This window comes from Bacidia gigantensis (assembly GCF_019456465.1).
Source record: "Bacidia gigantensis strain McMullin 20006 chromosome Unknown contig_233, whole genome shotgun sequence".
NCBI lineage: Eukaryota > Fungi > Ascomycota > Lecanoromycetes > Lecanorales > Ramalinaceae > Bacidia > Bacidia gigantensis.
Genome location: NW_025408599.1, coordinates 15,682 through 40,802, shown reverse-complemented (window position 1 = coordinate 40,802; position 25,121 = coordinate 15,682). Strand labels below are relative to the sequence as shown.

The window sequence follows — 25,121 nt, the reverse complement described above, 5'->3', positions numbered from 1 at the left end:
GTTATACTAACACTGCCCTTCTTACATATCTCTTTTGCTCTTACATTAGCCTTTTTGCGGTCATGATCAATCTCAAGGTCCTTACATATACTAGCTTAATCTTTAGCATTTATGTTCCAAACGTCCTCACTAGCGCAGCATTTCCGAAGTTTGTTAGGCAAGATAGGGATAGCTCAGTCGACAGTCCATGTCCACGTTCGATCACTTTCAATGAAACTATGTGTGTCCGTTGTCATGACCGCCATATTTACGATAAGAAAACGTGCATCATAACGGAGCTCAACCAGCAAAAGCCAGACGGCAAGCGACATTATCAACCTGCTCCACATAAGGGAGAGATAGGTGACGTAGGATCAGGGTACACTTTTCCTGCAGGGTGGTACGGAACTACCTTAGCCGCAGTTGACTTCACGCTCAACGAGACTTTGGTCGAACTCGTCGTAAATATAGATAGCTGTCGAAGAGTCTCCGGAGACACAAAGATAGGACCCTTGGACGTGGGATCTCAGCACTTCGACAACATTGAACTCCAGAGCATCCTGAATCAGTTATTTTCAATTCCTTCCGAATCAGCTATTGAGCTCGTGGTAAGCAACGCGCGCCAAGGGTTGCAGGATGTGAAGAAGTTTCTCAACAGTATTGATCCCTTGCAAGGCAAACAAGGTCCTAGTCTTGCAGATGACCTTGAAGCAGGTCTAAGGAATGCAAGTATCCAGCTTATTAGCAATATCGTGTTCAAGGTGGGGGGTGGCATAGGGACCTGGACTGGTGCCTATCTTGCCGCTCAAGCATTCCTAGCTCCTCGACCCCAAGGTCCTCTAGCACCTCCAAGCAACGCTATGGATATTGGGCTTACTGCAACAACCGCCCTGCTTACATATCAAGCAATCATCCCGTTCTTAGAGGATTGGAGCGAAGAGCCTCTGCTAGTGACCTCGATCGATCGGATCTTATGGGTGCTCCAAACTGTGGTGAGTAGGCTTAGGCAGCTTATCCTGAGCCTTCCTGCAGTGCAAATCTGGACTTTTGATCGCGCCACTCTTGTCTTGGAGTTCATAGCCCGGGCGAGAGCAGGAAGATTTGTAAGAGCTTCTGCAATTGGTCTAGGGGGACTCACAGAGGCTCAATCAGAGCTTCCTGAGCCTTGTCCTTTATGAAGACAATCAGTTTATTCAGCTAGACTTACCTTTTTCTATGATGGGATAGAGTATCTTAGGGAATTTTGTTAAGAAATTTTCAGAAAACTTTTTAATAAAGCAAGCTAAGGGGTCGACGCAAGTCTTGTTAGTACTCGTATATGTAAGAACTTGCACGCCATAAGCTGGTTTTGGAAAGAGAACCATAGAACTAGCCTGGTATCCGAATCTGTTCAAGCGACTACGATAACTTCGAATGGCGCCTGGCTTAGGCTTTTACATTTCCTTCAAACGGGCGCCCGCGGGTTCACCATCTACCGCACCTTCCAAATCCACTCCCTCCACATTCTACTCCCTTGTCCCTTCTTCCTCGGACTCACCTTCTTCTGGAAAGAGCGGATTTGTAGTCGGTGGTCTGAATACTGGGGGTGTAGGAGGTCGCTGAAAGGAATAAGGCTTGGTATACTTGTACGTTGTAGGGTCAAGCTTGTGGTAAGTGTAGCCTCCACCATAGGCATAACTAGTGAGTGCAACTATGTCAGCTTTTACTATTAAGACTACCAGTGCCGTGGACCTACCTGAAGCCTCCACCACCTCCAGTCATCACTCCCCGGCGCTTTCTTTCACTTCCTTGGCGCTCTGCTTCGCTTTCTTGACGCTTTCTTTCACCTTCTTGGTGCTTTCGTTCACTTTCTTGGCGCCTTGCTTCTGCCTCGTCATTGAGGTAACTGACCAGCGCCGGCGGGCGCCAATCGTCATTGTCAAGTGTCCCTTCTACTCTCTTGTCCGCCCATTGATACCACTCGTCATCTGGGCTGTGAGCTCGAGAACTGTTAATCAGGGCCAGCGGAGTCTTGCCACTTTTGTTTTTGATCTTTGGGTCAGCACAATGCCGCAGGAGGAGCTCCAAAGCTATAGCACTTTTCGACTTCTGGACCACGCTGTGCAAGGGAGTTTCGCCATTAATGGCATGCTGATCATTTGCGTTTGCACCATTTGTGAGCAAGAGGTGGACTATGCGAATGTTCTCAGCTTCATCGTCCGTCAATGAAAGTATGGAAAACGCAAGTAGGATGGGAGTAAAGCCTGTACTATTATGCCCGTGGATTAAGTCTTCCGTATTGTCGTAGGCAGTCTTAAGCTTCTCTAGGATGGCATCCAGAACGTAGGCGTCCTTTCGTTGGATGGCTAGGTGCAGAGGATTGTCTCCTGTCCTCGGTAGAGTGACATTGAGCTTAGTAGAGAAGTTTGGTGCCAGCAAAAGGTACAATGCGTCTCGTTTCTCTTGCGGTAATTTCTCGTTTCCTATCAGTAGCTTTAAAAGTGGGACATCACCAAATGGATCCTTTGCATTTGGATTAGCACGCGCGGCGAGCAGGATGTAGATGACTGTCGAGTATCCAGACCAGACGCTTTGCTCGAGTGCATAATGGAGAGGCCTTTTACCGCGTTTCCCACTCTTCGTTGTTAATGGTTTGAAGGCATTGACGTCAACACCGTGCTCTACGAGTTCACGCAAACACTTTGTGTGCCGATCAGATGCGCCGACGATTGTGTTATAGATCGGTTGCCAGCGCGGTTTCTCTTCTGTTCCTGGATTGCATCCACCTTTCAGCAATTGCCTGACAGCACCTACCTTGCCACTGGCTGTGAAGATCGGAAGATAGCCGTAGGATTTGTCGTTCCAGCGCATTCCGATTCTCCCGTGCGCGAGCAAAGATCGTGACTTTTCGGACATGATTGATGTTGGTGCCTCCGCGGTCTTGTTCTTCAAAATTCGGTCCATGATAATAGTTGCAGATTCAAAACCTTGCCTCTTCTTGCCTTCGTTTGCTTGGTCGATAAAGGTAGCTAGGCTTGGGCCGGCGTCCGCTTGGGAGATCAAGCTTGTTGTGGGCTTTGGCGCATCCAGCTTAGTGATTGGTGTGCGAAGATGTTTAAAATGGTCTTTGAGCACATTTGACTCGGCGGAACCCTGTATAGTTGCATTATCCTGACTTTCGGAAGTAATGCTAGGCACTGCAGAAGTTGGAGTTAGGGTTTTAGAAGCCTGCGCGAAACCTCGTAGTTCCTCAAAGACTTTCTGCCGATCGGTCATTTCCGTCGTCGAGGATGGAATGACTGCAGTCGTACCAATGTGCAACAGACCTTTTGAGCTCTCTGCAAATGCCCGGAGCTCTTCGAAGACTCCCTGACGGTCACCACTAGACATAGCGCTGGCCAAAGCTAGATTAGTATCACTGCCGGACTTGATGAGCCTGGGGAAAGTTTTCTCATTTAGATCTTGATCAGATGACATTTCGTCATGCTCATCATCAGAAACCTGTAGCTCGCTATCGCTATAAGCATGCCTTAGATGTGGAGCGAGGAAGTTGGGCTGCTCGAATTGTTGTTCAGGCCGAGAGAGTGGGGTCAGATGTCCATTCTCTCCTTCTAACATGGTTGGGTCACCGACGAAGTCGCCAGCATCATCTGGTAGAGACGATAGGAAATGACCGATCCGCTGCGATTCAATCGTGATATTTCGCCTCTTAGGCGTAAGAAGGGCTCTTTTCCTTCGGGGTGCTTTGAGCCTCTCGTGCGATTTTCCTAACCATTGGACAATCGAGTCCATGCCAGGAAATCCCATTCTCTGATTTCGACTTTGTTCTTTGTTCCCTTGGGTTGTGGTATGGCCTGCACTTGTCTTCATCGCCTGGACTCTTTGCTTGCTGGATGACTCCTCATGGGTTGTACGTGAGCCTTTGGGCTGCGTCTTTCGAAGGAGCTGGGTCTTCGGCTGAGTCTTCGTCTGAGACTTCGTCTTAACAGTCGGTCGCTGGGTAGCTGGGATGATAGGTATGATCACCGGCTCCATTGTATTAGTACCTTCATCTGCAAAGTAGACATTAGTCAGAGTAGAGGCTGACGCGGGATGGTTGGCCTCTGGCACCGGCGTTCGTGCATAACTAAAAGGATCTGTGGATGGAAAGGCTCCAGGGGGATCGTAAGTATTTGAGGGACGTAAGGTTTCATCTCCTCCTGCCAAATCTGAGAAGGTGTCTTGCTCGCTAGCGAAAGAGCTCTCTGACTCCGACACCGAGTCCAGATCGCAACAGCAACGACCACAATAGAGACCGGGTTGGAAATCATCTATCTCTTCACAAAGTTCGATGGCCGATGGTCGATTCGACCCTTGAAGACTCAACATCTTCTGGATCCATAGCAACGGCGCAACATCTGACAATTCGCCGCATTTACCTACTTGTAAATGGTCAAGCCACTCGAGAGTGCTTCTTGGGTTCTGATAGGGGTGGACGTCCCGTCCTCCTTGGGGATCGTTTGCACGAAGAAAGTCGTTCAAATCCCCCAAGCTCTTTCCATGCAGAACAGTAGCCATCTCAAGAAACACCACCCCCAAGGACCAGATATCAGAGCTGCGATGAAATGAACCCTCTCGAGCCACTTCCGGGCTTTGATATCTTGGCGTTCTATCATCGTCGCAATTACTGGCGGTCATACTTTGACCAGTTGTTGACCAGTCATACGCCGTTCCGAAATCGGTCAGGATCATGTGGTCACCCTTTAGGAGTATGTTCTCGGGTTTTAGATCCTTATGGATCATTGCGATAGGCGGCTCGTGGAGGAAGCTAAGGGTGTGTGCTAAACATCCGAAATAGGTTCGAAATTTACTCAGCGCTTGTTCTGATGCCAGGGTGTTCCTTTTTGCCATGAATTCCTTCAAGTTACAATCTGCTACGGGATCAAGAAGCATGGCGTAATACCGTTTGTCCGTGTAAGTTCCAACAACTTTTATCAAGTGATCGTGGCTGCATACTTTCGACAGAGCTTTGATCTCATTCTCGAAGGTCTTCGCTGACTTCGTGTCGTGACCAAACTTTTTTCGTTTGTTGATTCTCTTTCTAGCGTATGTGCGACCGCTCATACTCACGGTCACTTCATCTACAACTGTGTTGCTAGAAGCTCATTAGTCAAAGGCCAATCGAATGCTGTCTGATCAAATGCAGCTCCGAGCTCAAAGTCTGTACGATCAGGTGACACCTACCCTTGCCCTCCAAAGCCCAGTTTGGGTCGTCGAGAATCAAACAGCATGTCACCATTTTCAATTGTGATGTGTGCCCCTTCCTCCAGATCGCAAATATCGGAGTGAATAACCCCTTGCCAGCGCTCAAAAGTCTCGAATTCATGAATGTTTAGTATGTTCGGTATCTGACCCCGGCTCTTAAACGGCAGCGAGGTATCGTTCAGTCCCTGAGTAATGAAAGCGTTCATTGCATCCAATCTATTCATTTGTTTTAGAATAAACCATAGCCGAGGTCGAGATGCCCACTCGGGGTTCCGTATTTGATCCATCAGCGCTACTGACAGCTGCGTAAATGCAGCTTGTGGTATCTGCTCCTTGCTGTTGATCTTGGCACTGATGGTCTCGCAGGCACTGCATAGATCGACCCTGTCTCCTGAAGAGCCATACAATTGACTTGCGAAGTTTGGAATACCAGCCATTCTTACGTGATGCGGTAACGTCTAGGAAGAAGAAAAATTGCCGGTCGACAAGAGAATCAAGTTCAGCTTCCTCAGCCTTGTCTGCTTCGGCGGCAACGACCCCACGGCCAGAAGGCGGGGCGATCACCATGGTTATTGGTCAATCCGCAAGTCTTGCATAGGTGTAGCCTCTTGAGGTTAAGCATCCTGCAAGCGAGGGGTGCGCTGTTCATCCAGCTCTTATCCAATACAATCATCTCTGATCCCACCCAAGTACGCGAGTACGCCCTACTCTCTAAGGATCGTGAGGAATCATTCGCATTGCAGCTCGTGTGCAGAAGATGAATTGTATGATGATTGGAGTGACGTCCTGCGCGATACTTTCAGTACTCACTAGAGCTAGCGTCGAATAAATTACCGGCGTCGGAAAAACCCAATGGCGGGGTTTGGGGAAGTCGCCGCGGCCGCCAGCTTCGTCTCTCTCGCCGTACAACTCTTCGATGGATGCGTCAAGGGCTTTGTGGTTCTCCAAGATGCTCAAGGTCTTGGTAGTCGAGCGGATTTTCTCGCTTGCCAGCTCGAATGGGAGAATTACAATCTGAGTGCCTGGGCTCACGCTGTCGGCCTCTTCGACGAACCCCCCAACTGAAGACTTCCAACCCCCTCAACGTCCACAAAACCCTCAAGAACCTTGAGCAACTGCTCACAGACACTCGTAAAATCAAGGAACAGTATGGTCTCGATGCTGAGATCACAGAAGAGGAGGTGGGAGACCTACAGACCACAAGGAGCGTGTTCGGCAACCTCTTTGGCAGGAAGAAGCAGCGATTCGTCAACGATAGCGCGAAAGTCCATTCGAGACGGAACAATGCGTGGAAGAAATTGAAGTGGGCAACGTCTGATGCCGCAAAATTTAGACTCCTGCTGCAAGACATCCATGATCTGAATGCCAGACTCCAGTCACTGCTCCACCCGGCGGACCAGTACGCGAATGCGCGAGACCTGAATGAATCCATGAGAAGAGTGGTCGCAAACAGTCCAACTAAGGGGCTCCTAGATGCTATGAGCGGTCCTCTGGCGTCAGTCGATCCAGCCATCGCCGCTTCGGCACGGCTACGACAGCAAGGATTCATGCTGGACTTGATACCCTCCGTTCAGCAAGAGCAAGCTAAAAGTGAAGATCATACACGCCGGAGCATCGCCCCAGCATCTCCTAAGCCCAATAAGTCGTCTACATTTAAGGGAGGCAGGGACCTGCGTGTGCCACTGAATGGGCTCTCAAAATGCCGTGGACATGCAAGACCTGACGTTTTTCGGGAAGAGGCTATCTACAAAGAGGAAAAGATTCTCATTGAGTGGAAAGACATCAGCAGTGCCCTCGAAACCCGGCTGAAATATCGCGTTGCCAACGTCGCAAGTTTTTTGGCCGTAATGGCAGATCCATCCTTTCATTCGCTACAATGCCTTGGATACGTCAAAGGCTCTTCAGTACGCTATGGATACCTGTTCAAGTATCCCACCACCAAGACCTCCACGACGAAACCTTCCACGCTCTTCGAATTGCTATCAAGTACCTCGCTAAAGCCCAGCCTCAATCAAAGATTATCGGTCGCGCAAGCGCTGGCTGAGACTACATTGCAATTACATACCGCAGGCTGGCTGCACAAGTCCATCAACCCAGAGAATGTTTTAGTATGTAAGGAAGAGAAGGATACATGGGATGATCATAGAGCCGCTTGGCAGGTATACCTTGGAGGGTACGATTTCGCAAGAGCAGACAACCCTCTGGAAGCTACGGAGGATCCTACGTCACGTGATTTCTCGGAGCTATACCGCCATCCATCATCGCTTGGTCAAGAAAGGACCCCTTACAACAAAGAATTCGATCTCTACAGCGTAGGCTGTCTCCTCATCGAACTTGCGCTCTGGGACACTTTGCCCAACCTTCTTTGGCGTCGAATGATCGACCTGGAACTCATTGTTGGCCAGACGGACGCCCAAAAGGCAACACAAGATCCCTCAAAACTACTTCACCAGCCTCAAGTACACAAGAAGGAACTTCTTTTGCAGCATCGGGAAGACTTGCTCTCAGAAGGGGGCCCCTCCAGCATACACGCCGAGCTCGAACATCGCCTCGGTTTGACATACTGCAAACTTGTGGAGGACTGCTTGAACAGTGCAGATGATTTATCTAGGGAGGATGAATGCTCTCACAACTCAATTGAGACTCAGCAGCAAGTTGCTTCCGTTCTGAAGAGCCTCACTGACACGCTTTAATCTTTTGCCTACACAGTGCGAGATGGATTGCCGCATCCAGCGGAATTGGAATCGTGGCTACCATCCAGGTCATGACTCAAATTGAATGATCTCCGTTGAATATTCCTTGAATGAGCAGCGCCATTAAGATCAATGGCTCTGCCGTCTCACGGCATTCACCCCCCTACAACCCTTCAAAGGTAGACAAACAGTATTGACCAGCGATACATTGCGTTTCGTAAAGTATCAACATCTGCTCACCCATTCAGTCACTCCAGACATCTCTCGTCGCGATGTATCTGCTCATTGACGGATATTATGACCGGCCTTCCCACCCCTTGGCCACTGTTCAAAGCAAGAGGAAGGGAAAACAAACGGAACAGAGGAACTTTACGCCCGTGATTCCGGATGAAATTGAGGATCAGATCTTTACGTACGGGACTAAAAGCTACAGCCGCGAAAGAAACCCGACAACCTCAGAGCCAGAAGATCCAGTCCAGGACCTTTTTCTCCCCGATGAGAAGTGCCCTTCATCCGGACGCTCTCTACAACGGCGTTCTTCTCCGCCAGACAAATTACCGCAACGAGATCGTGACCTTTCTCTGGCATCCTCTCTTGAAGATCCCAGTCTTTCTTCGCTGTCTTCACAAGGAGCCTACTCTTACGACGGGAACCCAATCTCGAGGGGCTCTTCTGAAGCGAGTCTCACCTCTGGATTTGAATCTTGAGATGGCCATTCTTCTGAATCATCGCAAAGCCGCCATGCCCCCTTGTCTTCTCGTCTCGTCAAAGCCGTCATTCCTCTGGGGCCTCTTTTCATCGCCGCCATCCCTCTGTGGCCTCTTCTCCAGGCGGTCGCTCCTCCAACTCTTCTCGAGGTGAACCCTCTTCTCGAAACAGATCGCCCTTACAAGAGCAAGAAGCTAGACAGGGAAGAGCCTTGCTTGGCCAACACATTTATAATATTCTGAAAGCAGAGTCACTGGAGTCATCCGTTGCCAACCTCGCTCCTGCCACACCCCCAACTAATACGATTTAGCTTCCCCATTTAAATCACAATAGGCATTGTCCTCACCTGCCTCCTGTTCTCGATACTTTGGGATTCACTAGCACGATCTTCACCCATTGGTCCCTCTCATACAGTGACAAACCTTTCCCCTCTTCCTCCGCGCTCCCACCCATGAACCTCTCGACACACGAGGAGATATCTGGCTTTCGTCTTTCCTCCGAAAGCACCCTCTCCACAGAGCCCTCAGACGCCTCCCTCCCATTCGATGAGATTACTGCAGACCTATGCCTTCTCATCAACTACACCCATCAAATGTTCCAACCCTCGCACCTCCCCGCAAACAACCCTCAGGTCAAGTCTCTCCTTCCTGAAATCCCCGACACCACCTCTTCCCTCAAAATCTCCCTCTTCACCGTCGATATACACTGCACCGCCCTCTACTCATCCTTTGATATTTCTCTCGCCAATGCTACCGCCAACGTCAAGACTACAATATACTGAGCTGCAATTCCGACGCTTCTGCTCCTGGTGTGTACAGCATTCAAATTGAAGGCAAGAGAGCGCTATTGCGGTGAAAGAGCTCGAGAACCTACATGCGGCAGGGCTTGGGTCGTCGCTGAGGGTGAGAGACTCAGGAGTTTGTGTGAGAAAGTGGAGTGTAAACATCACTTGTAGCGGCGTTTTAGGCGGGGCTATGTAATCGGAGGAATGTGGAGAGTAGAGGGGCGAAGATGATGAAGTGTACAAAGGTTAGAGGTATCTAGTGGGAGGAAATTGTGGAGGCTTGTGCGGGAGACGGGATGTCGAAGTCAGAGGAGAGCGATGTGGTGATAGTTCGGGGGAGGAGTAGAGGGGGTGTTGGCAAACAGGTGCTGGGGACGAGAATTGTTACGGGCAGGGCAGCTTCGACGAGCGACGTTGAGCCATAGATCAAAGTGGTAACGGGAAGTTCAACTCGAAATCAAATCCCAAGCGTTGACCCAATAGTGTCAGAATATGTAAGGAGAGGGATGAATGCTTGTAAGTGGGGTGCAACACTCGTCTATAATATGATAGGAGATGCTTTTGTCATTGCTCCCCTCGTTGCTACTTCCCCTATCCCCCTCTCCTCCAAAGTATTTTATCTTCCTTCACGAGAACCGTCCAGGAGGTAGCACCGAATCAGCTGCGGAGAGGCCTGGATGATGGGCAGCACTAGCAGCATATCTATCTCATTGAAGTCTTGATTCTCCTTCAGAACCTATTTCTTATATATAGTAATCCGTATGACTGCGTCGTTATGTTCGTCGGAAGTGACGTTTTGGGCTGCCTCTCTAGTATGTATGTTAGTCGGACATCGGACAGGGAAGGTATTGTATGTTGTTTTCAATGAGTGTTTGGAGATATGATGGGATCGCTTCCATAAGTCTAACGGTCTTGGGCATGGAATTTAGCTATTTTGTGATATATGGTATAGCATGAAGTATTGACTCCGACCTATATCCCTATGCATCAGGGTCGCGCATCTTTCAAAAGTCCTCTACACTCGTTGCGTGGAACTTACTTCGGGCGTTTGCCGCCCACAGCCTGCAACGACTTGATATGGTACAAAGCTTCGAAGTCCGCAATAAAGGCATTAATCAGCTGCGTCTGCTCCGTCTTCGCTATACGTTGAAAGTCTACTAAGTAGACTAATGAAATAGGCGGCTGGAGCATTGGAGAAGTACATTCTGGACGTCCAAAAACATATACATTATCGAGTCAGGAGCCGAGCCAGTCATCTACTATGTTCCCTCCGGACTAATAATTAATTCACACATACTTAGATAGGTATACTATCTGAATAGAGGATCAGCACGTCTGTATAAGACCTCAAGCTCAAGCTTTTGAAGGGGTCACGTGTAGATTGTAAACAGAATTTTGTTTTTCTGTGCTAGAGATTGTGGATTTCACTTGGCGCTACCTGGAACCTATCATGGACGCCTTGCAGACTAAGACTGCAGATCGTGCGGAGCGGAATATTTTCATTCAGGGCTCTGTGTGGAATAAGACGGATTCTAGGAGATTGACGGTGTCTGCGAACGTGAGCTTGCTAGAAGAGGATGTGGAGATTATTAGTTTGGGGACGGATGACAGTTGGAGCAAGGTCTATCGTCTTGTGTTTGTTAGCCGCTGAGGATATGCATTGTTTGAGATTCTATGACCTTCTTTCCTGCGATCGTGGGCTAGGAAATGTGGACTAAGAGAAGTGTTGCAAAGCATTGAAGGACTTGATCATTTTATCCCCGTCTAGCCACCGTGATGAACCATGTATGCCCCAATAGAGTTCCACGGTTCCTTGCATGTCCGCACGCCTTTTTCTATTTGATGGTGATCTCAACCGTGGGGAACGGTAGAGGCTCTTCGTGCAGTCTCTCCAGCCAAGACGTATCCTTATGATCGTAGTCTGGCTCTGCTTTGCGTCTTGCTTCGACCAAAGCTTGTCCATCCATGAAACCATGCATATAACATTCGCCGACGAACTCGTATTTGTGATCGCTTGGATCCGGCCTTAGCAAGATGGGTACGTCTCCGCCCATGAGGATGGCTATTGTATCTCCAACGCGCGCAGCTTTTGGCACAACACCGAACCGACCGTGTTGAGTGAATGCGATGCGTCTTTGCGACATGTTTGTCTCCGATGCCTCCCCTATAAGTTTCTTAAACTCATCGTAGCTGGTGGTCTCTGTATCACGTTCAATGGACGATGAACGCCAACGGTGGCTGGTGGCCGTACCAAGGCCTTGCGTAGGATCTATGTCCAAGAGGCATAGTGTTATACAACAGTTGTTGAAATTTTGTCCTGTTGGTTCATAGAAGCAGGAGGTTGAGTCAGGTGTTGGGAGCTCTTCTTGCTCGGGGCTGTTGAGTGTCTGATCACCGTGCAGATTGAACGCTTGTCTTTGCATCCACTTGAAAGCTGATGCCTTGGGACTACTCTCGGTTACTGCGAGAATAGAATCCCAAAGTAAACCCTGGAGACTAAGATCCCTACATGACGAAGACAAACGCCCGTCGACATTGGAGGAGGCAGTGCAGCGATAGGGTCTCCCGGTGAGATTTGTGAGGCGCATGGCTCCTCCAAGGTTATGATCTGGCCCTAGACGCCAGTCGGGCACCCACGAAGGCAACGTGGTAAGATCTGTCTTAGGCAAGGCTTGATTCAAGATCTCGAGACTCTCTGATTGATTTATGTATTGAGCTGTTGACTCTGCAAACATCTCCGGCCAAGGCTGCGCGTAATTGATCTTGATGGATGGGCCATCCTGAACGATATTGAGGATACTGTAGATTAAGTCATGCGGGTCCTTGCAGCCTGCACCTCGCCGTACTGACATAGTTGATAGGAATCTCAAGGTCCTCCGAGTGTCTGATGTGATCGAGTCTTTCACAGAGTGTTGGACAAACGAGTAAAGTGCGAGCGGATTTCGACGAACGAGGAATCTGAAGTCTTGTGTAGAGGCAGCCAGCTGGTCCAATGTTACCCTGCTATGATAGAGCATTTCTACTTCCATACGGTATAAGCCAAGATAGAAATTGCTGTTGCGAGCTACCTGTATCTCTTGAAATGTCCAGGCTCTTCCGAACCATGGGCTCTCGAACAAATTATTTAGAGCTGCCACATCGTCGCGCGATGGTAGACGGAATTCCCGCTCTACCTGGTCCAGATATCGAGACTTATCCTTGAAAGTCATATTGTGATATTTATGAAGTTCTTCACGACCCGAGAAATTCTTGTTGAGGATTGTCATACAGCGGAAAGCTTTGGATGCGTCGTCACTATCCTGCCTCTCCTCGCCTAGCCATATGAGCACACAGGACGCTCTCCTGAAAATGTTGCTCATCATGGGCACTTGCGCGCTCTTCTCCAACAAATCTGCTTGGTTGATGCAGATGCTGTCGACCCACAAAGTACGAGCGTAACCTTCTTGACGAAAGCGACGTAAAGCGCCCGCAAGACTTTGCGTCATCTTCATCTCACGACCATCGCAGTTTAAGCTGACTGGATTGTCCTCGCTACCCCATACGTAGCTGACAGCTTCATATTCGAGGCTTTCGTCAATGTTGGCATCTTGCAAGCAGCCTTGTAGGGGGCGTCATTCGTCTTGCTAGGCAATAGTTCGAAGAGCCTTATGGATCTTGGTCCTGGAAGGGGCTTGTATGAGTAATTCTGCACCATTATCCGTACTGAACATAGAGTGTTAGCAGCAAAGCACAGAGGGATAGCGTTGATGCCTAAAGCAATACTACACGTACAGCAATATTCCGGTATGAGTCGTCAAAGAGTAAATGAATGCCCACACGTCACACAACCTTTGTGGAGTTAGCGTCTTCATGCACTATTAATTGTAAAGATAAGACTCACCTAGGATTCTGCCTGTCGCTGTCGTTCAATTCTCCGACTATTAAAGCTTGCAAGCTCAAATACTTCACAGGATTATGTCTCCCGAGACTTGAGTTTGAAGCTTCCTTGCTCTTGCTTTAATGAGAGGAGCGTTCATAAGCTGAAGCTTTTATATATATGTCGATGTCACTTGTGATTCTCTGTAAGCACATTGCGAACGACAGTGCGAAGATCCGCGATATAGAGGCTTCAAGATAGGAACATTGAATAACATACTTTGTCCAAAGTCCTAGATATAGCCTGTCAACTAATCGTCAAAGGGTGATTCATTTCGTTGGAAGAGTCTCCGGTATATCAAACATCAATCGCTTCGAGATTATCAGTACTGCAAGCCGACCTCGCGGATGTCATAACTCCCCCGACACCTTCAAAGCTTTACTACAATAAAGTCTTCCAAGAAGAGGTCTGGAGTAGAAACTGTCAGTACAAAAAGCATGTATATTGTCAATACAGATGGAATTATATAATACTTCAATTCTCGAGGTATTCGAAGAGTTGTAATAACCCCGAGCCACCCAAGTATATACGTCAAAGGCTATACCGCAATGGGACTGGTCTTTTTAGACTTTCCCCAGAGCAGTAAAGCGTGGATTGACAGCTGTTCTAACTATATCCAGATTAGCGTAGGATTAGCCAATTCTATGCAATTTCCTTCCCGCCTGCTGGTCTTCTCTTCATGCGAATCGTTCCTTATGTAGCGAAAAACTTAGCTTGGGTTGTGGCAGTTTCCTTGGTATGGTCAATAGTCAGGTCATTGACGATGAAGCCCCTGCGCTGCGGAGAGAGAATCGTGGGCGCTTTGAGACAAGGTACCTACCTGTACTTTCATTGATATATGCGGTTCTTGGCGCGATCGCGATCTTGACTGGATTCATATCGGCCCTTGTCTGGGTGCCTCAATTTTACGCATGGTATAATCATTCTCCTCTTAGCTTAGGGTCTTCATGGAAAGAAAGCCATCCAAGCATCTACGATTCTCTGAGCCTTGGCCGAAGCAATGGCGAGCGACAGATACGCCTGCTACGTCTTGATTCTCATCACAGTCCAATCAGTGCCCAGTATGAGTGTGCAATGGAGGTTGTCTCCTTAGAAGACAACCCAAGGTATCTAGCTCTATCACACACGTGGGGTAATGGTCAATTCTCAGAGTCAGTAGTCATCAATGGCCTTGAAGTACCAGTGACATTTAATGTTAAGACGGCTTTGATGCAGTGGAGCTTACACTACCGACTCAGCAATGTAACCCACTATGCGGAAGCTCACAAGCTGCCCCAAAACATGCCCTATTACCTCTGGGTTGACGCAATATGTATCAATCAACACGACGAGATGGAAAAAGCGTCGCAGATCCAGTTGATGAGTGAAATCTACACTCGAGCGAATGCGACCGTTGCATGGCTTGGACCAACCAGCTCGCAAGGAGATGCAGCTTTTACATCCTTCGCGAAAATCAGACATTTTGGGGCTGCATTAGCCGAGTACACTCGCCCGTCTATAGATCCGCTGAATTTGTTTGCTCTACGAAGAGATCTTGCGCCACAATGCATCCGATACTCTAACTACGCAGACAACGTCTCGGTAGGGTTAAATACCACCTTTGACTTACCGATCCAGCCATTGACCGCTATCTTCGAGGACAGTTGGTGGCGACGCGTATGGACATGGCAGGAAGCCGCCCTGGCCAATCGGATACTAATATCTTGGGGTCTAAATACAATCGATTATCAGGATTTAGAACATCTTGCCTTGGTGCTCGTAGTTAAATGGAAAGACATCAAAGACGCGGGGAAAGATAGTGAGCTTGAATCTAGTATGTGGTATCTTTTTGGCAAAATATCAAACTTTTCTAGCGAACTAGAGTGGAGGCGGAGGAATACGGGATTACACAGTTTGCTGGAATCTCTAAGCAAAATCAGAAGAACCAGAAGACAGTGCTCAGATCCTCGAGATCATTTCTTCGGCTTGCTCGGCATGGTTGATCCCGATAGTCCTGAGATGCAAGAGCTACGTGATATCCGATACAGCGATGGATGGGTTTCGATCTTCATACGTGTAACGCAAGCCTTGATAAGAGTCTACGGCATTGATATGTTGGCTTTCAGCTTCTCGGCGAAGCGGGGATTCGACAGTACGGCCCAGGAGCTCCTAGATGGCCCCAGAGATCTCCCATCTTGGGTACCGGATCCTCGGACTCCACAATACGTCGAACTTCAGGATCCAATTTAAAATAGAAGTGTGATGCTCTACAAAGCCGCGATTGGGATGTCGCAGCCTAAAGAGAGCGGCATTCTCTTTGACGGCTCCACGTTGTCGATCCAGGGCGCATTATTGGATTCAATTAGCAAAAGTGTACTCGAAATGCCAAAGGGGACATTTGAACTGTCGAATAGCCAGTGGCTTATCGATGTCCTGATTCCATGGATTAAAACCACGAGAGATGCTTTGACAGATACGGCTATCTACAAGGAAATCCCTTATCAAGGCTTTCAACTTCCAATAGTCGAGGACATCAGAGACACTTTAGGAGACCCATCTGTTCAAAAGGACCTCGCCCGACAAACCTCCGAAGTGATTGCCATACTCCGCACCGCAGTCGCAGATCGCCGAAAACCAATGCCATGGACGCAAGTCCCAAGCCGTCGACTGAACCAAGTAGAGGACGCGATTGCTCTCAGTGAGATATCCGCCTCTATCCTTACCAACAAGGCCCCTAACCACATGTCTAAGGCCGCTTCTGAATCCATCAACGAGCTACGGAACGATGGATTCTTTTTACTCTGGCGAATGTTCGTGACTGAGAATGGCTATCTGGGCCTGACACGACTAGGAGTCCAGACGGGAGATATTGTGTGCTTGTTCCCGAACGCTAGCACGCCTTATGTGCTGCACCCGTTCGAGGTGAATGAGAATGGTACAGTACAGAATTATCGGCTTGTTGGTGACGCATATGTACATGGGATCATGGACGGAGAATATACCCCTTCTGATGCCGCATATAGAGTATTTGATATCGTTTGACATGTTGTCTATGGAGCGGGACTCTTCACCCATGTCTCATACAAGACGGTGAGGACATGCTAAGAAACAACAAAAGCGGTTCCTAGGCCCTCGAGTACGTGGAAGAGCTGAACCTCTTTCCCCAAGCCTTCTACGTGGCAGTCGGAAACTTCGTATTGCGCATATGAAATTGCGACTCCGGCGAGATGCTCTGATCATGCCTGCAATAGCGCCAGCCTAGGCGGTGGGGAGAATACGCATCCTCACTCATCAGATGCTATTGCCCGACCAGGTTTCGCATTATGTACTACTTCTCTGCCTATTAGGACCGCAAGAACCTCTACCTGGACATCCTGACTCACATAGTATCCCCACAAGGCGGAGGATGTTAAGAGGCATCTGCGCAACATCTTACCAGGCCTTGTTTCTTCATTGCAAGGAATTGACCTCAAATTCTAGCAAGCTTGGAAAGGAAGAAGCTCAGGGCGGTCAGCAAGACAGTTGCAGCAGAATATAAAAGAACTGTAGACGAGAAGATAGCCATGGTCTATGGATAACTCTGATGACGACGGTCGGGTTGCGCTCAAGTAGTGCACGTAGAGTGGTGAGAATTGGATGGCAGTTTGAGGGTGTGGGATTTGACGAGGCAGCGATCGAAAGGTCGGTGAACTTGTTGTTTGAATCGTCGTTTCATAACTTGTCTCTCATTTCGTAACCGAAACTTTTCATCCAGGAACAATGTGACTACATTCCGAGGTTTTACTGGGGTCAACGTGCATATATGAGGCAGCATGTTATTCTTCACCACCGCCAGACTCTCACTGAGCCAAATTGGATGCAATGTCCGGTAATAAAGCAACGTGTCAACGGTGATCTGCAAATTCTCGCGGACCAGTCCGTTTACTTAGAGTAGAACAGCCGCCCATAATCAGCTAGAGCACGTTCACTATCACCAATCATAAAAGCGGATCTCAAAGAGTTCAGTTCACCGACTCCAATTCGATGACTGTTCAGGGCATCCGTTGGCAAAGGATGTGGTGTAGCCTTGCTGGATATACCCGGTCCAATCATTTACTCCGAAGTCTTTTGTTCGCACATGAAGATCCACCGCCCTGCATTGGCGGTCAGTCGTCATTCTCGCAGCAGCTTTTGACAGCTCGATGACGATCACTCATCTCCACCAATGACTGAAATTATACTAGCTGAGCTGCATACTGCAGACAACAGCTATTCGAAATGAACCGCGCATGAGGCACAGCTGCCTACGTCAATCTTGTACGTTCTCGCGTCGGATTGAAGCGCTGCAGCTACCCCTGGATTTCGGCTGCTGGTTTGTATGTAGAATATGGACGGACTTTGAATTTTCATCTGCGTGGTAAATGCAGGTCAATGTGTCAGATTGTGCTACCAGCCTGTATGGAAGTCCATTTTGAGCACGGAGCTGAAGACCTGTTGTAGGAGCAGACATGTTCCCTCTCATTTACCATCTCGATCTGCGATTAAAGTCTGAAGCAGGGTCAAGCCGAGCTGGCTGAGCCACATGATAGTAGAATACTTGAGTTGCGGTCTTTTCCTGTCAAGGCTAAAGCGTAAGGACTTCAGCCTTGTCTACTTTCGAGTGATTGTTAGCGCCCACTATTGAAAGTCCCATTAAATCCTCTTTCTCGTAAGCTGTGCGAACGGCATCACGACCATCAGACTTGGCTATTATCTGTTTCAACATGACAACACTGGATCCCAACACGCCCGCAGGACGTCCTCCGCCTGGTGTCATCCCTAATTTTCATGCCTACTCACGAGCTCCAACTCTCTATGCAACATGTTCAACGGCTACGGCCATGATGATAATATTTGTTGCATTGCGTCTTTATTCGAGATGCCGATATACTAAGCAGCTTGCATCAGACGACTGTAAGCCAACCATAAAGCCGAGTGAAGTACAGAGAGCTGCTGACCTTGAGTAGACACTTGTATTGCTGCTGCTGTTAGCGTATCTTTTCCTTCACGATTTGACCAATATCTCAAGTGATCGCAGGTTGGAGCATCGGGCTTTGTAGCAGCGACTATGATCTGTCAGTGTTAGCTACAAGCTACTACGTGCCGAGAGCTGATGGCTTGGTAGCTACAGAATCAGGCTATGGGAGACACATCTGGGACTATCCAATTGCGACATTCGGAGACACCTACGCTGAGGTTTGCCGCTCAGACAGCCTTGGGTGCACTAGCTCATCTACTCAAGCTTGGCTGACCGTTGTAGAAAGCATATGCCGTGCAGGCAATGTACTCGCCTGTCATTCTCATCACGAAAATATCGCTCCTCCTGCTCTACTATCGAATCTTTTCATGTGTGCGCAACACCCGATGGCTGATCTATCTCGGAATCGCCGTCAACTCCGCTTTCTACGCCATCAGCTTTGCGCTCGTTTTGTATTTCTGTGGACCTCCTCCTGGAGAATCATTCCAGAAGGCTTTTGCTAATGAGCATCGTGTTGTCCAAGCAAGAGCCTTGGGAACAGTACAGGCTTCCTTCAATATCGCGAGTGACATCTATCTCCTCTGTATTCCGATACCAGTGACTTCCAGCCTGCAGCTATCGCGCAAGCGGAAATTTGGTGTGATTGCCATATTCATGACAGGAACTCTGTGAGCTCCCCCACCTCAGCAACGATGGCTTATATATTCACACTCATGTAGAGCAATCATATGCAGCATTTTGAATCTCTATTATCGAATCCGCAATGGTCGAGCCCTTAATGATTTCTCCTGGGCGATCATCCCTGTCTACATCACATCGTAAAGAGTCCCCAAAACTGAGACTTACATCCAACGCTTACACTTTTAGGGTCGTCGAAATTGACGTTGGCATCATGTGTTGCTGTTTCCCAGCGCTCCCTCCTGTTCTGCGTAGTGCGGGGGAAATCTTCAGGTCCCGCATGTATTGGATCACCAAGATCAGTAATTCTCGATTCTTCAAATGGATTGGTCTCCGCCGCGAGGGCAGTACGACGCCGACTCCCGGTGCCGACAATGGGAGGGTGACTCTTGGTTCCGCAGTCAAGGGCAATGGGCACTTTCTCACGCTCCGAAGCTTTGATACGCCAGACACAGGGAACAATTTGTTGATGCAGAGCAGGGTCAGCCACAGTAATCGCAGTGGTCAGGAGTCCTTTGACGAAACGACACTTAAGGAAACCGACATGAGCTACAGAAGTGTTTGAAGCGTAAACAATGACACGCCATTGCGAAGAAGATGATGAACAAGCCGAGATTCAGTTGTTTAGGCAACGTCTCATTTAGGTCGAAGCCATGGCTGGGGGTCATGATGTACTAGCGTTGCGATGAGACAGTGACACTGTCTACTGTGGTCCAGAATCTAGGCTATCTGAGTATGGACTTTCAGGTTCAACCCCGTGGCCTAGTCAAAATAAGCCTTTGATATGTGGTGTACCTATAAAGAAAACACTTCGCCCCTCCTAACTCAGGTAGCGAACCTTTTGCAGCTGAAGAGATTGTGCAGTGCGCATAACTCAGGGGGTGTGAAACATTAGGCAGAGAGGGATGAACACAAGATCTCCAATCATCCACTCGGAAGGGCACAATAGTGCAGCAAAAGATTGGAATGAGGCGTATTCAGGCAAACAGGGCGCAGCATACAGCCTGCTTGAAGAGCCGAGGGTTTCGGGTCAAGAAACAAAATAGTAGGCTGATATATCTCGAGGTGTGGATTCGGCTTATCTAGCTGCATGATGTATCTCTTGTGGCGTTGCAGGCATTACTTGCGCTGCAGCATAACGTTACGGAATGTATCTTTGTGTACCTCGTCAGCAAGGAATGTCCCCACTTGCTCTCCACTGCTAATGAAATCGACAATTCCCCAGCCTTATCATTCGTCCTATAGTATATGCGGTCTCATGTACAGCGGCAATAGGCTCAAGCGTGGAAGTTCACCTATCGATCTGTATCCTACCTACATCCTTAGGTACGTCGGTGAACCACCAACTTATCTTTGCCTTACTCGTTGATATCTTAGTCTTGCAGCTGTTGACACGTGATCCCGACTCGATCAAGAACTGAATGAGCGCCTTGATCTGCATCCTGACCTAAGGTCTATCAGCTTCACCCAGCCGAGCAAGCCCCAGAAGAACCTCCCCGCACGCTACCTTGAAAAGCCCCGAAGAGCCCGTCTGTACTCTGTATCATACCACTGTCATTCATAGAACGATCCAAACCCTTCTTACGTTCATGGAATGGTCCAAGTATCAAGAGGCTTTAAGGAATCATCTGAAGTCGTCTGTAACCCTAACTCTGTGCTTGCTGCCGGCGGAAAAGCCGATGGATTTGTCAAACTCTAGCTGTCGCCTTTGACCAGACCTAGACGAGCACGGAAGGCCCACAGTCTAGGCTTAGTCCAAATCGTAAATATCACAGATATGAAAACCATTACGTAAAGATGGGACGACTGTCAAATTAAAGTTCTAATTAGTTTCCGCTGCGCTGAACGTGATGAATTAAAGGTGCCATGGCACCGCTTAAAAATATGCAGGTAGCCGAAGAAAATTCCCTCTCATCGTACCAGTCATCTCCCTATCGTTATACCAAGCTGTACATAGAGATTGACGTCGCTGTCTTGGATCGGCAAGTAATTGCGATACATTGTCCCTTTGTCCGCTGAAATCCAGGGTGGTAGTATCGCTCTCCCAACACATTTTAGATTTGACATTACTCCACGCCAGATCACAGGTCTTTGCATTGATCTTTGTACTCACGAAGGCTTTACAACACTGCTCACCATGCTCAGGATTGGGATCATGGTTGTAATATGTGTCTGTGGAAGCGAATGACCACCGTCGGAGATTCCGGTCTTAGTGAAACTTGCTTCAGTGGATCGCCAATGCTGATTCATCATCGTAAAATCTATACATCCATCCAATTTTATGTAGGAACATCCCATCTCACCCTTACCCCCACCCCCAGCCCCAACTCACCACCACCGCCACTACTACCACCCACATCACCCCTCTCCACCCTCCCGTCCCCCCAAACTCCCTACTATATCCCCTTCCCACCCCGCTCACAGTCTCTCCACCAACCCCACCACCCCCACCACCCCCACCTCCATCCGTGACGCTCGCCCCATTCACAGCCGTGCTCTCCCCACCCACCGTCAAAGTCCCCTTAGCATCCAAACTCACACTCGTCCCATCGACCGTAACAGCCGGCCCGCCGGCCGAAACCGTCACATTTCCAGACTTGACTGCGGAGGGCTCGCCATCTGCGTTCGTGCCGACTAGGGGGGTGAAGGTCTTGCCTGCGAGCGTGAAGGGCGTGGGTGACGGGCTGGCGCTTTGCTGAGGAGAAGAGGAAGGAGGAGGAGGCGGAGGCGGAGGCGGGGAAGTGGGGTTAAAGAGGTCTACAGAGGCGTTAGGGTTTGATGGCGCAGTGACAAGGTCGTTGCTGGTAAGAGTGGCAGCAGCTCCACCGGGGGTAATTACTTGAGTGCCGATCTTGAAGCCGTTGGGGTTGGGGGTGAAAGTTTGGCCAGCGATCGTGATCACCTGCCCTGGGGGCGGTAAGGCGGTTTTGCGGTTGTTGATGTAGAGATTGCCTTGTTTGTCCAGGGACACGCTTGTACCTGGGGTGGATTGGGCTGGGAGTGTGATTGCTGGACCACCAGGGCTCACAGTTTGACCACCAACTGTAAAGCCTGAAGGATTAGGCGTGAATGTCTCGCCGCCTAGGGTGACTGGCTCTCCAGAAGTCGTGTCAATCTTCTTCTTGTTGACGTAGAGATTGCCTTGCTTGTCAAGCGAAACGGCGCTTCCACCAGAGGCTGGTAATGACGCATCTCCAGTCGATGGCGCTGTATCGCCGGCTCCTTTCTCGCCTGTAGGTGTTTGCAAATTAGTCCCACCAGCGGAAACTTGATCATCATCTTGATTAAAGCCTGGGCTTGTCTTTTGAGAGGCGGGCTTTGACTCGCTGTTAGAGTCTCCGAAGAATTTGTTGTCGAAGCTGCCAGAATCCCCGCTTATGGGAACGCCTAAGTCACCTTTTGCAAGCCCGGCGTTACTTGTGTCAGCAGCATTGGGTCTATCGTCAGACCCCCCGGAGCTTGACTTGCCAATGCCATCACCTCCAGAGCTATTCTCTCCCGACGTGTTTCCTCCTGGTGTATTTGCCGCTGGCCCTCCACTTCCTGACTCTCCACCTCCGGTAGCCCCTAATCTATCACTAACAGCGCTATTAGTTCCAGCATCACCACCGCCAGAGCCTCCACCGCCAGAGCCACCACTGCTAGAGCCACCACTGCCAGAGCCGCCACTGCTAGAGCCTCCACTGCTGGTAGAGCCTCCTCCACTGCTGGTAGAGCCTCCTCCACTGCTAGAGCCTCCACTGCTGGTAGAGCCTCCTCCACTGCTAGAGCCTCCACTGCCAGAGCCTCCACTGCTACTGCCTCCACTCCCCAAATCTTCACTCCCAATGATTCCACCTCCAGAACCTCCACTAGTAGAGCCTACAGACCCACCATCTCCTGGATCGGCTTGAGCCGAATTGGGGCCTCCCTCTGCGCTCTTATCAGAGCTTGCGACGCTTCCTTCTGGCTCCTTATCTGCTGCTTTAGTGTCCGAGCCATGCGTATCCCCATGATCTCCAGTGTCTCCCTGAGAAGTCGTCCTAAAGAACGTCCGTGAGAAGTCCTCGCCTGACGACGGATCCTGCGATTGAGGATCTGGGTATGCCTTGCTTCCTGGAGCCGGGCTGTTCCCAGCCCCTACAGGATCCGGATTGTTAGAGCTATCCACTGGAGTAGGATCGTTATTCGCGGACGACGGGTCCTGCGATTGAAGGTCCGGGTTCGCCTCGCTTCCTGGAGCCGGGCTATTCACAGCCTCTGCAGCATCCGGATTGTTAGAGCTATTCACTGGAGTAGGATCGTCATTCGTTGTCGAATCTTGCGATGGCGAGGGCGACGGTAGAGATGGGCCCAGAGTCTGTGGCACCATCTCGTTGGCCCGTTGCTTGGCGGCAGCTGCTGGAGGGGCGGAATTGCTAAAGCCTGGGTCAGGAGGGCCGTTGGGACTAGCCTGCTTTACGTTTGACAGCAGAGAGGTGTATATGGGGTATCCATGGGGGGGATCGAAGAGAGCGAAAGGTCTGAAGTCAGGTGGGTACAGTTTGTTTCCGCAGAGGTTCCTCCATGCCGAGTTCGCATTCAATAGCTCAGGAGGCGGAGAGATCAGTGGGAGATAAGGGGAGCCAAAAGTAGTGATCTGGGCCGTCCCAAACCTATCACTGGATATGCCCTTCCCAACACCAAATGTTGGGCAGGCAAGATCAACTGTGTTGATCTTCTGCGGATAAAGGGTAGGTCCCGAGATATTGCCATAGCCGTATCCATCCGGGATGTATTGATCGCCCATTGAGACGCTCCCAGTCATCGTGAATAGGTCCCCAGGTGCGACTGCAACGAACCTCGAAGTGGCCAGCTCTCCTAGAGAGCCACAATCATCAATGACCGATGCGGTGCCCATGAGCTCGAGGTACAAGCTTGGGTAAGTCCTGAGCGGTGATTAGAAAGGACACAATAGACCCCAAAGGTTAGGGAATGGCGACGTACAGGGTATGGCCACTGACAATTATCTCTCGAGGCGCTCTTTTGGCACGATCCTTATCGCCAGAGTGAAGGATATTGAGTATGTCATTGTTGCTGTATTTATGAGTACTGTTTGTAGAATTGGACACTGATGATAGCCCATGTCTCGTTCCGGCAATTGATGAATTGCAAGTTGCATTGCTGGTGGTATCGGAGAAATAATGTAACTTGACTTCACTGATATCGACATAGCAAGGTCCACAACAATACTGGTGGTCACCGCCAGCGATCTTGTCCGCGTTGTGGATCAATCCTGGCCAGGGATATTGAAGCCCAGTACGATTCGTTGGGACCAGCGGTGTGCCTGTTGATCTTACCGTTTGTTCCGTTAGGGATCCATGTCCTCTCACAGAGGAGTTTTGCATGGGATATTTCTGCGTCTCGGCAGGTAAAGTCGTCGGGCATAAGTTGTCCAATGGTTGGTGATTTATGAGAGCTTTCGCGTATGATATGCATTCTGGGCTTCGACCATAATGGACAGTCCAGTTGAGAACTCGTCTTCATGAGCTACTGTTATCTCAAAGTAGATTATCAACACGTACCAGGATTGTTGGAGACCCCAGTTGATTGGGCTGCGAGATAACTCGAACATGGCGTCGTTACGGTCTTCGTCACGAAGCTTTTCCCATCGCAAGACTGGGAGGCGACGGTGATGGAGCCTGTCTGGCAAAATGGACCATATATGTTGCATGATTGGTTGTTGGCAAAGGGGATGATGTAGGGGAAGTAGTCTCTATATGAGTCTCCGCCACAGCCTTTAGGATCATCTAGTTGAGCCTCGTTCTTGTCGCCTTTAACGAATTAGTCTTACGGTCTAGCGCCTGGCGCAATGGTTGTCTATGCTTACTATTGAACCCAGGAAGCAATTGGGTCGAGCCATATTGGTGCAGAATCGCAGACACTAGCAGAGACCGAATACCAACAGTCCATTCTCGCATCACTTAAGGGCGGATTAGATCTTGAGGGTTGAGCACTAGTACTGCTTTCAGAGTATTAGTGGTTGACATTAATGCTCGAGTTGGCTGTCCAACAAACAACACGTTGGCTAGAGATGTTGTAAATTTTAGAGAGCAATGGGGAGCCATCCCCATTGCACGGCCCAGGAGTGTTTGAGGCCATTTTCTTGTTTCGAACATGGAAACGTTATATATACGCGGTAAAGGT

General features: G+C 49.4%; 7 protein-coding genes across 7 annotated transcripts; 4 read left to right on the top strand and 3 right to left on the bottom strand.

Moving 5' to 3' along the window:
* Nucleotides 1-218: 218 nt before the first annotated feature.
* KY384_004645 (uncharacterized protein) lies at nucleotides 219-1,206 on the top strand (the record flags this gene model as incomplete). Its single annotated transcript, XM_044813150.1, has 2 exons — nucleotides 219-971; nucleotides 1,132-1,206. 2 exons carry the CDS (start codon nucleotides 219-221, stop codon nucleotides 1,204-1,206), a joined length of 828 nt encoding a protein of 275 aa, XP_044669890.1.
* A 278-nt stretch (nucleotides 1,207-1,484) lies between these two features.
* On the bottom strand, nucleotides 1,485-5,639 carry KY384_004644 (uncharacterized protein; the record flags this gene model as incomplete). The annotated part of the gene is made up of 3 exons (XM_044813149.1): nucleotides 1,485-1,656; nucleotides 1,715-5,092; nucleotides 5,182-5,639. The coding sequence occupies 3 exons, from the start codon at nucleotides 5,637-5,639 to the stop codon at nucleotides 1,485-1,487; spliced, it is 4,008 nt and encodes a 1,335-aa protein (XP_044669889.1).
* A 561-nt stretch (nucleotides 5,640-6,200) lies between these two features.
* KY384_004643 (uncharacterized protein) lies at nucleotides 6,201-7,895 on the top strand (the record flags this gene model as incomplete). Its single annotated transcript, XM_044813148.1, has 1 exon — nucleotides 6,201-7,895. One exon carries the CDS (start codon nucleotides 6,201-6,203, stop codon nucleotides 7,893-7,895), a length of 1,695 nt encoding a protein of 564 aa, XP_044669888.1.
* Nucleotides 7,896-11,222: 3,327 nt separating this feature from the next.
* On the bottom strand, nucleotides 11,223-13,238 carry KY384_004642 (uncharacterized protein; the record flags this gene model as incomplete). The annotated part of the gene is made up of 2 exons (XM_044813147.1): nucleotides 11,223-12,954; nucleotides 13,159-13,238. 2 exons carry the CDS (start codon nucleotides 13,236-13,238, stop codon nucleotides 11,223-11,225), a joined length of 1,812 nt encoding a protein of 603 aa, XP_044669887.1.
* Nucleotides 13,239-14,041: 803 nt separating this feature from the next.
* Nucleotides 14,042-15,532, top strand: KY384_004641 (uncharacterized protein; the record flags this gene model as incomplete). The annotated part of the gene is made up of 1 exon (XM_044813146.1): nucleotides 14,042-15,532. The coding sequence occupies one exon, from the start codon at nucleotides 14,042-14,044 to the stop codon at nucleotides 15,530-15,532; it is 1,491 nt and encodes a 496-aa protein (XP_044669886.1).
* Nucleotides 15,533-15,544: 12 nt separating this feature from the next.
* Nucleotides 15,545-16,324, top strand: KY384_004640 (uncharacterized protein; the record flags this gene model as incomplete). Its single annotated transcript, XM_044813145.1, has 1 exon — nucleotides 15,545-16,324. The coding sequence occupies one exon, from the start codon at nucleotides 15,545-15,547 to the stop codon at nucleotides 16,322-16,324; it is 780 nt and encodes a 259-aa protein (XP_044669885.1).
* A 4,937-nt stretch (nucleotides 16,325-21,261) lies between these two features.
* Nucleotides 21,262-24,549, bottom strand: KY384_004639 (uncharacterized protein; the record flags this gene model as incomplete). Its single annotated transcript, XM_044813144.1, has 3 exons — nucleotides 21,262-23,863; nucleotides 23,922-24,011; nucleotides 24,500-24,549. 3 exons carry the CDS (start codon nucleotides 24,547-24,549, stop codon nucleotides 21,262-21,264), a joined length of 2,742 nt encoding a protein of 913 aa, XP_044669884.1.
* Between the last annotated feature and the right edge of the window lie 572 nt (nucleotides 24,550-25,121).